The sequence below is a fragment of the Danio rerio genome, chromosome 4 (genome assembly GCF_049306965.1).
Source record: "Danio rerio strain Tuebingen ecotype United States chromosome 4, GRCz12tu, whole genome shotgun sequence".
Lineage (NCBI taxonomy): Eukaryota > Metazoa > Chordata > Actinopteri > Cypriniformes > Danionidae > Danio > Danio rerio.
In genome coordinates, this window is record NC_133179.1 from 11,253,822 (window position 1) to 11,266,921 (window position 13,100).

Here is a 13,100-nt window from a genome sequence, read left to right on the forward strand (position 1 = left end):
GTAAAGAAATTGATAATTAAAATAATGACAATATGGTACAATAAAATACAACATAAATACAAACATAAAACATAAATACAACATAAAATATTTTATCAACTTAAAATATTTTAAAAGATAAAAGTTTTCTGTTTTAACCCATTTAACGGCTTTAACACAGGTGGGACACAGGTGTTTTTGTCTCAACCTGACCTTTAAATTGTTGAAATACTACATTTAATGTGCGTTTATCATCTATAATTTTCAGGTGTTAACAAAATGTGGTGTGACATATAGTTTAATATAGTAATGAAATGTATTATATACCTTGGGTTTCATTCATGCCTCCAGCCCACATGTTGCACACACAGTTTATTTATGTAGGATTGTGGGGAGTCTTTAGGTATTAAATATCACCAAAAGGTTTGTCTTGTAAAATGCTGTCAAATCCCAATTTATAGCTTCATATTGTTTTCAAAGTCTCTTCCCCTCGTGTTCTCTTATTGGTTTTAGTTTTGTGAAATCCTCATTAACCAGATGCTCTTGATTCATTGTTCTCTGGTGATATAAAAACAGAAAGATGCATCTCAAAAATCCTTTACTCAACAATTGGCACAACAAAATGAAAGCACCTGACCTTTGACTAAAGTCTTTATCGTTTTCTTGTCAGGGGAATGGAAAAATGACATGTTTATTCCCCTTTCATGTTTCTTTGCCCTCCCGATGTGAATTAATAATACGCATTTTCCTTTCCGGAGGGATGCTAACTTTTCGGCTCTGATGCATCAAGTGCTAGGCGGTTTCCGCGAGCCTGCTGATTTATGCGGGCCTGCTCAGAATCAAAAGGCCGCTCTTGTTTGCACGCACACACTGTGCACAGGTACGAACAAGAAAATCCCTGTTAAGTTGTCTTGTGGCACTTTGTCGAGAACAGCGGCGGGAACTTGGGGAATGTTACGTGGCCTCGAGAAGCCCCTGTGCAAAGTGTTAAGGAAGGGGGCAAAAGAAAAAAGTGAATGGAGAGCCGCTCTTCAGAAGTCGAGCCAGACCCGATGGCTCCCGTGAGGGACCTTGAGGGTCGGCGGCGCGGCTTCGGTTCTGTCATTTAGCCTGTTAGGTTTGTTTGACCCTTAGCCCCTAACAAGGGGGCAAGGGTGCAGGGCAGGCGTCAAGCGGCGCGCATGCTTTAATTTAACCTCATGTACGCGGCCACATGAAAGCGAATGGGGTGAAAAGGCTATGGAAACTTTGCAACAACTCTATCTATATCAGATTTTATTTTCTTGAAAAGTTTTTTTTTTTTTACATAAGAGTGCCACCATGAACTTACCAGACTCCAACCTGTATCTCTTCTTTTCTCACCCTGTCGGAGCAGGACTGCGGCCTAGTCGTCCGGCCAGACCAGCCCTGCGGTTTGGAGCCCATTCCAGGAGTGAGATCTTCAGGAGAGGCCCAGGCTTCACTTCGGCCTTGCCTCTCAGGAGATGAACCTGGTATGTTTGCTTCAGGTTTTGATCACCGGCTTGTAATTAAACATCTGAAATTTGAACTTGAAAGTTGCTGTAAGATTTAAAGTCCTGTTTTTCATGCAAGGCCATTGCAAAGTGTCTGTTTTATGGTCGGATGATATATTTACCGCCCATTTTTCTTTCTGTGCACAGGATCATGTTGGCCTTAAAACTGTATATTTTAGTTACAAAGTAGTTCATCATGTGTTTGGCTATATTAGCTTGAGATTCACGGTTTATTAGCTGCTACACTGGAGAATAGGAAAGGTTTGGTAGAGAACTGAAGGTTGGTAATTTATGTGTCTGCTTTTACTGTGTGATAAAGTTCTGATTCATCGCCTGAGTTGAATCATTGCTCGATTATAAGGTTAGGACTTCCATGCTGACTTTATGAGGGAATATAATCACTTCATACAGGTTTTTTTGGAGTGAGTTGTCCTTCTGCAGGGACATTCTGTGAATGTATGTTCAGCTGCTAGACCTTTTAGATTTAAAACCGCCAGGTTAGAGTTCAGAGGAGGTTTGCAGTCAGCGCTATAAAAGTAAAAAGGAAGGAATCAGCAGAACAGTGCATCAAAGTCAGCGAGAACTACTTTGTGTTTGATGGAGTCATATAGACTGTGTGTATGAGCTCATCTTCTTTCTTTCCTTAAAATGAAGTAAAAACTTGAGAATGTGACGTTTTAAAATCACTATTTGGGACATTCGTACATTTTCACTCACAAAAAATGTGACAGGGCCTGACTTAAACTTGTCATCCTCCAAAAAGTCATACAAAACAAGCAGAAAATCATACAATTCAATGATAGAATGCATCCTTGATCACTGTCAGCTTCTTCCTCGTCAAATGATGTCACTTCCGAGTCAGAGCCTTAAATGTGTAAAGCGAATGTGGCAAGGTGAGGAACTTTGGGTTTGGTCAGCGTGTGATTGGTAGATCAATGAAGTGCGAGCAGTCAGACTATTTAAGGACTCGTATTTTGACGGGCATGCGGTGTCCTGTTGATTTTGGGTTTTTTGGCTTCCTGGCATTCTCCTTTCTTTGATGTGCTCCTTTTTTTTACCTGTTTGAGTTGAGGTAGGGTAAGATGACTAGTTTGTATTATTGTGGCTGGGGAAGTTGAACTGTTTTTATTGATCGTAATCTTTTTAATTTTGCTCCTAATAAATCATATTTTTTGTATTGTTCCTCCTGTCTCTCTCCGGCTATTCCTTGCCATCAAAGTGGTAAAACTTAAATGTGAGTCATAAATGGGATTGATTCGCTTCTGAGGCTTAAGGCTTTGGGCCTTAAGGGCAGTGCCACACACACATTTTATGTTCAATTTAATGCAAATGCAACAGGATTACCAGAAACCTGGGGACAATTTATTTGTATTATAAATTTGTAGTATTTATTTGCAGAATTTATTTATCATTTCATGTTTTTAATCAGTTGATGTGAATGAGAACAACTTAAACTTGCTATTTCTAAAGTTTTATTTTTTTCTAAATAACAATTTTTACCATAACAAAACTATTAAAGCTGTAGGTTCAATTAGGCAATAATAAAGCACAAAAATCTGAGAACCAAATGAATTCCTTTACAGAACAACTGACAGAAATCAACTCTCAGTACATTTTAGACATTTTTGGGAGGAAACTCACTGTATTTATGTTTTTATTTCAGGTTCAGATAATGTACAATTCTGCTATAATGTCCCTCTTACATCTGGAATTTAAATAAAAGAAAATACAAGCTGATTACAAGCGAACATCAGTAAATAAAAGGTTTAAAAATGTTTTTGACCACTTTCAGAGGCAAACAAAAATGCATTCGACTGAACTGCTTTCATAGTGTAGATGCTCATGAGACTAAATGCATTTAAACAGCCACAAAAATCATCTAAACAAATTATTATAGTGTTTATTATGAGAACGTACACAAGAACAAGGTATTCATTCTTTGCTGTGCAATTGCTAAACACATGGATTATAATTTAAATAAAATTTTCTTAATTTCCTTGCCCTCATGTTGACTTGTAAGTCACATAAAATGGATTCAGGCGTGTAGTTCATTGTTCTGAGCGCTATAGCAAAAGTGAGTTAGAGCATGTTGAAATAAGATGGAAGGGTGTTGATGAAATCCATAGTGTTCACAAGAGACACATTTGAATCTATTTAAATACCAGGTGGAATCAGGGCCCTGTTTACTGTCTGAATCTGCTAATGGTGATGTAATCCTGTCTAGTTGGAATGTTAATATGAAATGTTTCCCCATCTGATTCAACATTTTATGGTGAGCATTTGATATGTTTACCGTTCGGCTGTTGAACACTTCAAAACTCCACTTCACTGTGAATCACATGAGCACTGTAATCTGAGAAAATGCGGTCATGGAAATCTAGCAAAATGCACTGTGAAGAAGCTATCACTAAATATTTTCCGTCTCCGTCAGGCCGCTGGGTCGTCCCGTGCCTGAGCTGTTCAGACAACAGGACTTGTGATTGGAGAGAGGTTTCCTGGCAGCCGGACAATTGTTATCACCCACTGCTGGATCAACCTCAGCTGCAGTCCTGCATGATGGAACGCAAGGTGAGCAACCGCAAGCACTGAAAATCAGAAATTATATAACAAGTCACAATATGGGGTTAGACTGATTTTGGCAGGTTTTGAAAGAAGTCTAAGTATACATTTGTTAAATAAAAAATAGAATAACACTATTTTAATGTCAAATTGAATCTTATGTAGGAAGAGCTGAATTTTAAGCAGCTATATTATTCGGTGATTCTCAGAAATTATTCTAATTATACTATTGCTATGCTATTGTTTAAAAAAAAAAAAGAGTTTAATGGGACCCAAAACCAACAAAAATCTAGGATTATTAGACTCTTGTGAAGTGCTTTATGGCGACTATGATCTAAACAGGGCTTAAGTGTAATGTTTAAATCAGAGATTTAAATTACTATTAATTCTAAAGAGATAGTTCACCCAAAATTTCTGTCATCATTTACTCTTTACTTGTTCCAAACCTGTTTGAGTTTCTTTCTTCTGTTGAACACAAAAGAAGATATTTTGAAAAATGGTGGTTGCTGGGACCCATTGACTTCCATAGTATTTGTTTTTCTTACTGTGGGAGTTGATTGGTGCCAGCAACCAACATTCTCAACACCTCTTCTTTTGTGTTCAACAGAATCAAGAAACTCATAAAGGTTTAGAACCACACAAGGGAGAGTAAATGATGAGGTATTATAAATTTTTGGGTGAACTATCCCTTAAAAATAAATCTTTATGTGCAGTCATGTGGGCCGGGACTCCCTCGAAGGAGAGATTTCAGTTAATCTCAATCGACTTTCCTGGAAAAATAAAGCATGCATAAATAAATATGCGGATATAGATAACATTTATTATTCTCAGCATTGAGATCAATTGTGCTACTTTGTTTTTGACAGTGAAGATCAACTTTTTAACAGCATTACAAGTGTCCAAATGTGCACAAATACGTCATCACTGTGTATTTGTGCTTAAATTGATAGAAGTTATTATATACTTTTACCAGTACTTTTGGCTTTAATCAACTTATTCTACATATGTACTTTTTACCCCTTATACAGTATGCTGTAGTTAGGCACACCTGACCAACTGCTCATTAAAGCAAATTTCTAATCAGCCATCTCTAGGCTTTACAAAGAATGCGGCAGTTCTGTGGGCGCAAATGCCTTGTTGATGCCAGAGGTCAGAGGAGAATGGCTAGCTGATAGAAAGGCAACAGTAACTTAAATAACCACTCGTTTCAACCGAGGTATGTAGAAGCGCATCTCTCAAAACTTCAAACCATGAGGCAAATGGGCTAAAGCAGCAGAAGACCACACCAGGTGTCACTCCTGTCAGCTAAAACAGGAAACTGAGGCTACAATTGGCACAGGATCACCAAAATTGGACAATAGAAGATTGGAAAAATGAGTCTTGATTTCTGCTGTGACATTCAGATAGTAGGGTCAGAATTTGGCATCAACAACATGAAAGCATGGATCCACCCTGCTTTGTAACAGTGGTTCAAGCTGCTGGTGGTGGTCAAGCTAATGGCGTGGGGGGTATTTTCTTGGCACACTTTGGGCCCATTAGTACCAACTGAGCATCGTGTCAACGCCACATCCTACATGAGTATTTTTGCTGACGATGTCCATCCCTTTATGACCACAGTGTACCCATCTTCTGATGTCCAGCAGGTGAACGCACCATGTCATAAAGCGCAAATCATCTCAGACTGGTTTCTTGAACATGACAATGAGTTCACTCTACTCAAATAACCTCCACCAGCACCAGAACTCAATCCAATAGAGCACCTTTGGGATGTGGTGGAACGGGAGATTCACATTATGGATGTGCAGCCGACAAATCTGCAGCAACTGCGTGACGCTATCATGTCAATATAGACCAAAATCTCTGAGGAATATTTCCAGTATTTTGTTAAATCTATGCCATGAAGGATTAAGGCAGTTCTAAGCAAAAGGAGGATTAACATAGTACTAGTACGGTGTACCTAATAAAGTGGCCGGTTAGTGTAGTGTATAGCAGGGGTGTCCAAACTCTGTCCTGAAGGGGCCAGTGTCCAAGAGATATTAGCTCCGACCCTAATTAACCACACCTGAACCAGCTAATCAAGCTCTTACTAGGAATACTAGAAACTTCCTGGCTGGTATGTTGAAGCAAGTTAGACCTAACTTAGCAGGACCGAGTTTGAACACCCCTGTACTATAGTAATTTCATTATATCATTTTCTGACTGTTTGATCTAGCCTTTTCCTGCACATCATGCTAAAATGCTTTCAATGATTATACCGTGTGCAGCTGACAGCTTTGCCATATGTATATCATATATAATCCTTAAGAATAAATAAATGTGGAAGGCAAGCAGCTTCAATAGCCTTGAAGTTCCAGTGGCAGATGTTTATCAGAGAGCAGGTGCTGAGCTTCATCTACAGCAACCACATGATTCAATTCCACTGCTGCTTTTATATGCCCTTGTAAGTATGCTGTAGATTTTCTTTCTGAGATGAGAGGGAAAATTACTTTAGAGAAGAAGAAAAAACACACACACACACACACTCTCTCTTGTGCTTGCGCCTCCATTTTATTTCATCGTATCTTTTTCTTCCATTTTTGCTTAATGCGATCTGCACACCTCTTGTGTTTTGAGTTGTTTTTAAATGATTGCTTAAAGCCCAGCAGGAGATTTTCAAAGCTGTGTGCCAAACCTCCAGTCTGTTCCCGCTTCAAACATTCCCCAAGCGCTCATCTTCACAGCACGACTGTTTCCACCCCGTCTCGATTTAAGACTCACAAAATCAGTTCTGACACAAACAAATGGCCACATTACACAAGGGCCCGGGCTCTAGCTACAGACAAACCGCAGCTCTCTGACTGCAAGCCCATGCTGCAGGGGGAAAAAAACGGTCTCTTCAGGAAAGATTGTTTGGAATAAAAGGGCTTTAGATTGTCAAGGTCTAGAGTTATACTCATGAGTATAATTTCATGTTTGAGTCATTTTCTGAGACGGCACTGCAGCTTTTTGAGTTCACAATGTCACTGTAAATATAATGTTGCTTTTTATGTACAAAACATATTTTTAACACATACAGTTGAAACCAGATGTTTACATACACTCTAAAAAAAGGTAACATAACCATTTTTTAAAAATGTTTGATGGTAAATCATACTAAATGTTTACTATTTTAGGTCCGTTAGGATTACCTAAATGATTTACATTTGCTAATTGCCAGAATAATTAGAGATTTTATTTTTTATTATTATAATTTTTTTTCAGAATTTTTTATTAATTTACAGACACTCAAAAGTTTTCATACATTTCATATATATATATATATATATATATATATATATATATATATATATATATATATATATATTTTATTTATTTTTTTTTTTATTTTTTTTGCTTAGCTTTCAAACTGTTAAACGTTGATCAAATGCATTGGGTATTCTTCCAAAAGCTTCTCACAATAGTTTGCAGGAAATTTGGACCATACTTCCTGACAGTATTGGTGTACCTGAGTCAGATTTGTAGGCTGTCTTGCTCGCACAAGATTTTTCGACTCTGCCCTCAAATTTTTTATAGGATTGAGATCAAGGCTTTGTGATGGCCACTGCAAAACATTTACTCTGTTGTTCTTAAAGCACATTTGAACTAATTTGGCAGTATGCTTAGGGTCATGGTCTGTTTGGAAGACCCATTTGTGGCCAAGTTTTAATTTCCTGGCTGATGTCTTCAGATGTTGCTTCAGTATTTCTACATAATGTTCTTTCTTCATGATGCCATCTATGCTGTGAAGTGGACCAGTCCCTCCTGCAGCAAAACAGCCTCACAACATGATGCTGCAGCCCCTATACTTCACATTTGTAATAGTGTGCTTAGGCTTGTGAGCTTTCCCCTTTGTCCTCCAAATGTAACACTGGTCATCATGGCCAAACAGTTCCATCTTAGTTCCATCAGACCACAGGACATGTCTACAACTATTGGTCTTTTACCCAGTGTAATTTAGCAAATTATAATCTGTCTTTTTTTGTTGATTCTGGCTTGTTGATTTTCCCACGTTGTCACGCAAGAAAGCAGTGTGTTTGAGGTTTTCCTTTAATAATATTTTACAGTTGTGCCTCAAATGTTGTCAATTAGCCAATTAGAAACTTCCAAAACCTTGACACAATCATCTGAGCTTTTCCAGAGGTATAATAATCTTATTGTATGTAAACTTGACTTTCAAGAAAAGCTATCAATTTCTCAAAAATATCTCTCTCATTATTCTGCTATTAAGCATAACATAAACAAATGTGATAATCCTAACTTACATAAAAGAAAAACAGTTTAACATCTGACTCTTTACAAAAAAAATGGTTATGTGCCTTTTTATACAGTGTATCTTCTGGTTTCAACTGTAGTTGAACAAAGAGATTAGCTAAAAAGGCTTTGAAATCGGGCAAAAAGTTGTTAAAAGAGGATTATTGTATAGTTTGTATAAAAAAAATTATGATATCACTTGAAAATAGGTGTAATGGTTTATAGTTATGCTATTGAACAAAGCTTATTTTTGGTTTTATTCTTTAAACTGTTGATGATATTTCTCCATATTTATGTTTAATATCATTTTTAGTCACAATAAATAAACACAATACCAGCTTTTTAACTTAAGACTGGTAAGAAATCAATATTTGGTGGAATGGCTCTTTTATTTTTAAATGCACCAACAAATTAAATCATTTGTTATTCTGACCTTTTTTTATTTTGTGAAATATAAGAATAAGAATGCTTGGAATGTACAAAATTCTTAAATTTTAGCATTCTCAATCAAAAACTATTAGAAATACGTAAAAATAAATGTCAACATTGTTAATAAATATTGGAGCTACTTACAGTCCATAATTACAATGTTACATCTTGTTGATGTTGTTTTCTTTTATCCTTCACTCAAAAAAATGTCAATTCAGGTTTGAAATGACACGAGTGCAACTTCTGACGTCTTGCTGAAAGTATGTGTCCTTAATCTTGTGAGCATGTTCGCAGACCATAGTGTGAGCCAGTGCCCGTGCTAAGAGATCTTGTGATTTAGACTGGCATTCCTGCCAATTGCATTGCCAAATGTGCACACAACGGACGAAAAAATCAGACTCTTGTGAAGTGCTTTATTATGGCGACTGTGATCTCAGCTATTTATCGTTCTATCATTCTATCTATTGTTCTATCATTCTATTTATCATTCTATCTATTGTTCTGTCGATCTATTTATCATTCTATCTATTGTTTTATCGATCTATGTATCGTTCTATCATTCTATTGTTCTATTCTATTTATTGTTCTATCTATTGTTCTATCAATCTATTTATTGTTCTATCATTCTATCTATTGTTCTATCATTGTATCTATTATTCTATCGATCATTCTATCTATTGTTCAATCGATCTATTTATCATTCTATCTATTGTTCTATCATTCTATTTATCATTCTATCTATTGTTCTATCGATCTATTTATCATTCTATCTATTGTTCTATCGATCTATTTATCATTCTATCTATTGTTTTATCGATCTATGTATCGTTCTATCATTCTATCTATTGTTCTATTATTCTATTTATCGTTCTATCATTCTGTCTATTGTTCTATCATTCTATTTATCATTCTATCTATTGTTCTATCAATCTATTTTTGTTCTATCATTCTATCTATTGTTCTATCATTCTATTTATCATTCTATCTATTGTTCTATCAATCTATTTTTTGTTCTATCATTCTATCTATTGTTCTATCAATCTATTTATTGTTCTATCATTCTATCTATTGTTCTATCATTGTATCTATTATTCTATCTATCATTCTATCTATTGTTCAATCGATCTATTTATCATTCTATCTATTGTTCTATCATTCTATTTATCATTCTATCTATTGTTCTATCATTCTATTTATCATTCTATTTATTGTTCTATCGATCTATTTATCATTCTATCTATTGTTCTATCGATCTATTTATCATTCTATCTATTGTTTTATCGATCTATGTATCGTTCTATCATTCTATCTATTGTTCTATTATTCTATTTATCGTTCTATCATTCTGTCTATTGTTCTATCATTCTATTTATCATTCTATCTATTGTTCTATCAATCTATTTTTGTTGTATCATTCTATCTATTGTTCTATCATTCTATTTATCATTCTATCTATTGTTTTATCGATCTATGTATCGTTCTATCATTCTATCTATTGTTCTATCAATCTATTTATTGTTTTATCATTCTATCTATTGTTCTATCATTCTATTTATCATTCTATCTATTGTTTTATCGATCTATGTATCGTTCTATCATTCTATCTATTGTTCTATCATTCTATTTATCGTTCTATCTATTGTTCTATCAATCTATTTTTTGTTCTATCAGTCTGTCTGTTGTTCTATCAATCTATTTATTGTTCTATCATTCTATCTATTGTTCTATCATTAATTAATTATTGAATGCTTTTTGATAGTCTTTTTTTATGAAACAGCCTTTTTGAGGGTTGCACAGATTGTATATAAATATTGCTTTGCACAATACAATTATTTCATGAAAACTTTGTGGACAAAATGGTCCTGAAAAGCTTAACAATTATCAAAAACAGATTAAGAATTTATTTGTATTCAAGCAAAACATTTTTTAAAACCACACCAGAATTTTTAAAAAGGCATACAGTATTTTTTTTAAAGAAACCAGTCCAGTTTTTACAGCACCTAACATGCATTCATTCTTTCCCCCAGGTCCTGTTTATCGGGGACTCCACCAATCGAGGGATGATGTACTACTTGATGGAGAGGGTGAACACCACGCTGGAGGACTGGGACAAAGCCCACAACACCATCGTCTACCACAACCTGAACCAAGGCCGAACTATCGTCAGCTACTCCTACTACCCACAGTTCTGGCTGCCAAAGAGCCACAGACCCACCTTCCAAAGAGCTCTGCAGCAGCTTCTAGAAAGGTCTGTATGTACATGTTGAATGTTGTTTGTCTCCGTTAGACCCATTAAGCTGTGAATGTGCGGGTTTGGTGTCTGTCTAAAGTGGCAGAGGCCTTGTTAACACACTGAATGACTTTGGCAGCGGGTTTGATGGTGGGATGTGGGCTGTATGTGGTCGGCAGGCTGTGTGTCAGATCAGAGTATCTCACCAGGGATGGTAACCGCTGCTGGCTCAGCGCGCCGCTGACCTCACACTGCTACTGATGTGGCCAAGGGCTGAGATATGCAGCACAGATGTGATTGCGGGTTTGTTAGTGGGATGCATGTGTTTGGGAGCTGTTAAAATGTTCTGCCGCATTACGTTTTTGTGTAACAAAATTAAAAAGCAGTTATGTTTTATGTTTTTTTTATGCTTCATTTTTGTCAGCTGATGCAGTTTGAGTAAAAAAAAACTATTAAATATCAATAATGCTGCTTTTATTGAATTGACTTTGTTCTATAATTGATGTTTTTTGCTACTGTAATATTATTGAAATAAGTAGAATCCACAATAAACTGATTAAAGCCAAATAACAACACTATTGACTTCTGTTTAGCTTCTTGTAGCTTAATACATTTAATTTTATGACATATTTTGCTATATAAACACTTATTGAACTGAATTACCTTTCAACTCATTCTATTCTGGGGTCTGTGGATTACTCAGTTAGCTGGATTTACTCAATTTACTGATGATTTGACACGGAAATTTGCTTGGGAAAATGGTTTAAAAAAAGTTTATATATACACATTTATAATTTATAATAATTAATATTATTTATTTTAAATAAATAATAATATTTGTTTTTATACATACAGTATAAGTTTAAAAATATATATAAATAAAACAATCTGCACTCTGAAATAAAAGTACAAAAACGGGGTGTTTCTTCCTTAGGGGACCAAAGAGAACATTTATTATATGGATTTTTTAGATACAAGTGTGTACTATTTTAAGGTACTGATCCAGCTTTAGTACAATTTCTGGTTGTTAATAGACATGCACAATATTCAACTTTTTTTTTTTGTCTGATGGTTTGTTTCTTTTTATAAAGGAATGATCATTTATGCATCATGCACGTTTTGACTGCTAGTATGCCGGTGATTTGATGTTTTGCAAAAGTTGCAGACACCTTTACCGATATCAGTATGGTTTTTTGATGCAAAATTTATTTAAATTCCTTACATCGATTAATAAATTAAAATAGGCCGGCTACTATAGTAAATAAAATCCTGTCTAAAATGTAAAACTAAATAAATTGCTAAATACTCTTGACACATGAAAGTGTAAAGCCTGTAGCCCAAAACAAAGTTATTGTTATATGATATTTACCAAACCCTTTACTAAAAAAAATTATGTAATTTTGCTAACATGGATAATTGAATATTAATCAGATGATTTCAGTATGCTGCTGTGCATTTTAATAAACTGAATTAAATTTACATTGAACTGACTTAAGTTAAACAATGACACGTGCCTTCTGTTGAGCTGCTTATAGAAAAATTTACATTGTTTATCAACTTATATATTTTGCAATGTTGACACTTGCTAAACTAAACTGCATCCACATTAGACTAGCCGAGCCGAATGAGAATGTTTGCTTGCTTGTTTGTTTGTTTGTTTTTTTCTTAATGTTAAATTTATCCTGAAAGTATAGTTCACTCAGAAAATGAAAATTACCTCATCGTTTGTTCTCCATTATGTGCTTTTTAAACCTTTATTTAAACACAAAAGAAGATATTTTGAAGAATGCTATCAAAGTCAATGGATTCCTTTAGCATTTTTCCAAATATCTTCTTTTGTGTTCAACAGAAGAAAGAAACGCAAATCTGTTTTGAACAAATGAGGCCTGAGGAAATTATGGTCGAATTAATTTTTTTTTTGGTGAACCATCCTATTTATTAGTGAGTTTTACAATTTATGGAACTAAATGGAACTGATTTCAGGTCACAGCCGCTGGAGAACTCTCCTCAGACAGTGCTGGTCGCTGGAGGGGTGCAATGGCTGAACCTGAACCATTTGAGGACCATTCGGCAGGTTTTGGAGAGGTGAGAATGGATGCAAATGTAACAAATAACCAGCC

The 13,100-nt window shown here is 35.3% G+C and overlaps 1 protein-coding gene across 1 annotated transcript in view; it reads left to right on the top strand.

Annotated features, from left to right (window-relative positions):
• The window catches only part of cped1 (cadherin-like and PC-esterase domain containing 1), an 89,741-nt gene that overhangs the window by 69,499 nt on the left and 7,142 nt on the right, over positions 1-13,100 (top strand). Inside the window, exons 15-18 of the mRNA XM_068220747.2 lie at positions 1,355-1,472; positions 3,925-4,061; positions 10,778-10,998; positions 12,964-13,065. Coding sequence (XP_068076848.1) covers positions 1,355-1,472; positions 3,925-4,061; positions 10,778-10,998; positions 12,964-13,065 — 578 coding nt within the window. The remainder of the gene's footprint in view (positions 1-1,354; positions 1,473-3,924; positions 4,062-10,777; positions 10,999-12,963; positions 13,066-13,100) is intronic.